At 32.5% G+C, this 3,285-nt stretch overlaps 1 protein-coding gene across 1 annotated transcript; it reads right to left on the reverse strand.

Annotated features, from left to right (window-relative positions):
* Positions 1-284: 284 nt before the first annotated feature.
* On the reverse strand, positions 285-2,545 carry LOC143535192 (NAC domain-containing protein 83-like). The gene is made up of 3 exons (XM_077029513.1): positions 2,313-2,545; positions 1,247-1,509; positions 285-612 (listed from the first exon to the last, which is right to left on the reverse strand). Exons 1-3 carry the CDS (start codon positions 2,491-2,493, stop codon positions 301-303), a joined length of 756 nt encoding a protein of 251 aa, XP_076885628.1. The 5' UTR covers positions 2,494-2,545; the 3' UTR covers positions 285-300.
* Between the last annotated feature and the right edge of the window lie 740 nt (positions 2,546-3,285).

Below are 3,285 nucleotides of genomic sequence, written 5' to 3' on the forward strand. Positions count from 1 at the left end.
TAGCCTAACTAAGATATGAGTTTAATAATTTGGATATACATAACTCCACACACCATATTCTAAGTTATAACCTAACTTCTCACATGGCATTTGGTCATTTCAATTATAAAATAATTAAACTTTTAAAATAAGAATGTAAACGGGTATCCAAACACCCCCTAGTCATTATCTCATTATTTTCTACTTTTCAAATACGTGATAACCAATAGATATGATTACCAATAATAAGATTTAAAGAAGATGTCCATAGAAGATTAAATCGAAAATAACTTACAACTAAAAAAAGGTATTAATTTATAACTACGGTTTTTTATTTAAATTCGAAACATTATCCAAATTACTGCTATTCTCCTCATGTTCATCATAAGAACAAGCATCATCAGTGATCCCACTTGAACCCGAAGACGATGGAACCGGCATTAAATTCAAATCTGTTCTTCGTTTCTTGTTTGCCGCCATGAAGTCATAGAAAATTGGCTTCGATATAACCGGTTTGCAATCGCTAACAAACCCGATCGTCTCGCTATGTTTCTCTTCATTGTTCTTATTATTAATATTATTACTTCCTCTTTTCTTCAAGAAAATCCTGCAAATCACCCAATTTTCCATACCCTGTTTGACAAGATTGGATCATTAGCCGAACAGGTTTGCGAATCTGAATCAAAATTGTATCGACTCGAATGAAATGGAATGACCCGCGCCATGTTAGGCTTGGGCTTGGCTCATTTCGACAGGAATTGTTTTAGCTTGTTTAACGAGATGAATGTTGAGCTTGAACTCGGCTTGAAGAAAGCTAGAGCTGACTCGTGGAGCCATTTATCTAAAAATTATAAGTTAAATATACTAAATTTTCTTTAGCATAAAAGCTATTTTTTTTAACATGTAGTTAATAAACTACAAAAGTTAGTAACTTTTAACATGCAGTTAATAAACTACAAAAGTTTTATATAATTTATATATACTAAATTTGGTTTTGCATAAAAATAATTTTTTGGCATACACATAATGCGCACCTAGAAAATTTATAATTTATATATTAAAAATTCGGCAATAATTAATATATAGTATTAAAATTTGAGCTTTAATTAAAACGGGTCAACAAATCATCTAAACAAGCTAACGCCTAGCTTATCTTGGCTCGGTTTGGGCTCATTTACAAACCAAACCAGCTCAGCTTAACTCAGTTTGCTTTTGAACAAACTTTTTTAAAACCATTTAAAGCCGCGAGTTTTTTGAACAGCTCTACCTGTGTCGGTTTTTCAAGTTGTGGTGTTGCGAGTCTATACTCATGCATGATCCAATCAGTTCGCAACCCGCTTGGGGGCTTTCCTTTATAAAATACAAGTGTTTTCTTCATACCCACAACTTGATTAGTCTTTGAAGCCACAATTTGTTTATCTAACCCGGTTGCTTTCCAGTACCCGGATACAGTAGCCCGATTTGACCGATTCCCATTCGGGTATTTCACTTCTTTTGTGCTAAAAAAGAATCTTTCTTGCACACAATCACCTAAATCAAGAATACATATTAATTAAAAAAATTAATAGATAAACAAATAATTAAATAAAGCTCATTAGTCATTAGTATAAGTTTATAACAAATCAATCAAAGCTATGTTCCGGATCCAACAATTCGACCCGACCCGACCCGATCAGAGTAAATGTGCAAATAATAACCAGGGATATGCATGAAACCGGGAAAAAAATCAATATAACCAAATCCAAAGAAAAGCAGACGGGTTGGCTTGTATTTTTGTAAAAACCGAACTTTCAATCAGTTTTAATTTTGCATGTAATTAAAACGAAAAGAAAATAACGGACTTGACCAAACTTATAGATTTGCATTTTTTTATTTTGTATTTGAAGTAACTTTTAATATTTTAATATATAGTTTAACCTACATATCTTAACCCAATTTTATAATTTATAATAATCACATTAATTTATAAACAAAACAAAAAAAAAACCCGAATTCATTATTTATCGTCAATTTTTTTCCTTGTCTATAATTTTCAAGCCTAAATGAGAAGACCAAAATAACAAAAACCAAACCCAATTACAAACTAAAAAAAAACCAACCCAACTAAAACTGGACAAACCGAACCCAACTAAAAACCGTAACCGAACCCAACCCAACAAAAAACAAAACAAAACCAAACCGGACCCAACTAAAAACCAAATAGACCAAAACCAAACAGTTTTTAAAAACTCAAAAACCAAACTTCCATTCCTTAGTTATGTTTTAGCTCAAAACAGAACCGACCCATAATAATAATAATAATAATAATAATAATAATAAGTCGGAAATGGCACCTGGTAACTCCCAGGGATCCGACTTGCAAACATCAACTTCCGGTATAATCGCAGCGGGCAAAGGGCACGAGTGTACCTTACGCTGCAAGTATTGTACAACCAGTTCTTCATCCGTGGGATGAAACCGAAACCCAGGTGGCAATCTCAAGACACCATTTTTAACAAAATTAAGCCTCTCCATATCCCAATTGATGATCAATTACAAGAAATTAAGGGTAACCCAGTTCGAATTTGAGCGGATTATTAAGAATTCATGATGAAAAAATTGTGGGTTTGATGGGAATTGAGAAGATGAAGATGAAGAGTGATGGAAGAAAGTAAGGTAAGGGGTGTTTTATAGTAATGGGAAAGAAGAAGAAGAAGACGACTGGAAGAATGAAGACGAAAACTGTGTTTGGCGTAAATAAATAAATAAAGATTCAAATTTTATTATTATTATTTTAGAACCGGTACTTTCTTTTTTGTGATGGTAGCCCTACTTTGATCAGGCTATTTTGTTTTAACTGGGCTTACGCTGGTTTCAGAGTTTGACTTGGACGTTCACCTGAAAACCATACCGTTAGCCGCCACAAGAACAGGACTCTCTGACGTAATACACGGTGGTACGAAAACCCGGGTAGGCTAGGAATTTGAACTAACAACCTTACAAGGACTAGTTCAAATATTTCATTGTCATAATCTATTAAAAAATCAAACTTGAATCTCCGTTGAAAAACTCAAACCTTCCTACAAATAGTCATAGGTGGTGGATTAATAAAGATTCAATTAACTTCTTTCTTTTGATGGAATATATATATATATATATATATATATATATATAGGGTAAAGATCCTAAGAGAACCATTGGCAAATTGAGAACTTTGAGAACCATTTTGGACCACTAAAAAAACCCTCTAAAAAAATATTAAAAAAATTATAAAACAAACAAAACCGAAATTTAAAAAAAGTAAAAAAACCAAAATTCTTATATTTC

This window comes from Bidens hawaiensis, unplaced genomic scaffold (assembly GCF_021521415.1).
Source record: "Bidens hawaiensis isolate Kalapana, Puna unplaced genomic scaffold, B.hawaiensis_p1.1 tig00010432_1, whole genome shotgun sequence".
Lineage (NCBI taxonomy): Eukaryota > Viridiplantae > Streptophyta > Magnoliopsida > Asterales > Asteraceae > Bidens > Bidens hawaiensis.

Coding starts and splice junctions, on each gene's coding strand:
- LOC143535192 (XM_077029513.1), bottom strand. CDS start 2,493: ATGGAGAGGCTTAATTTTGTTAAAAATGGTGTCTTGAGATTGCCACCT. Junction 1,510..2,312: donor GGATCCCTGGGAGTTACCAG/GTGCCATTTCCG, acceptor TTCTTGATTTAG/GTGATTGTGTGCAAGAAAGA. Junction 613..1,246: donor AACTTGAAAAACCGACACAG/GTAGAGCTGTTC, acceptor CTTGTCAAACAG/GGTATGGAAAATTGGGTGAT.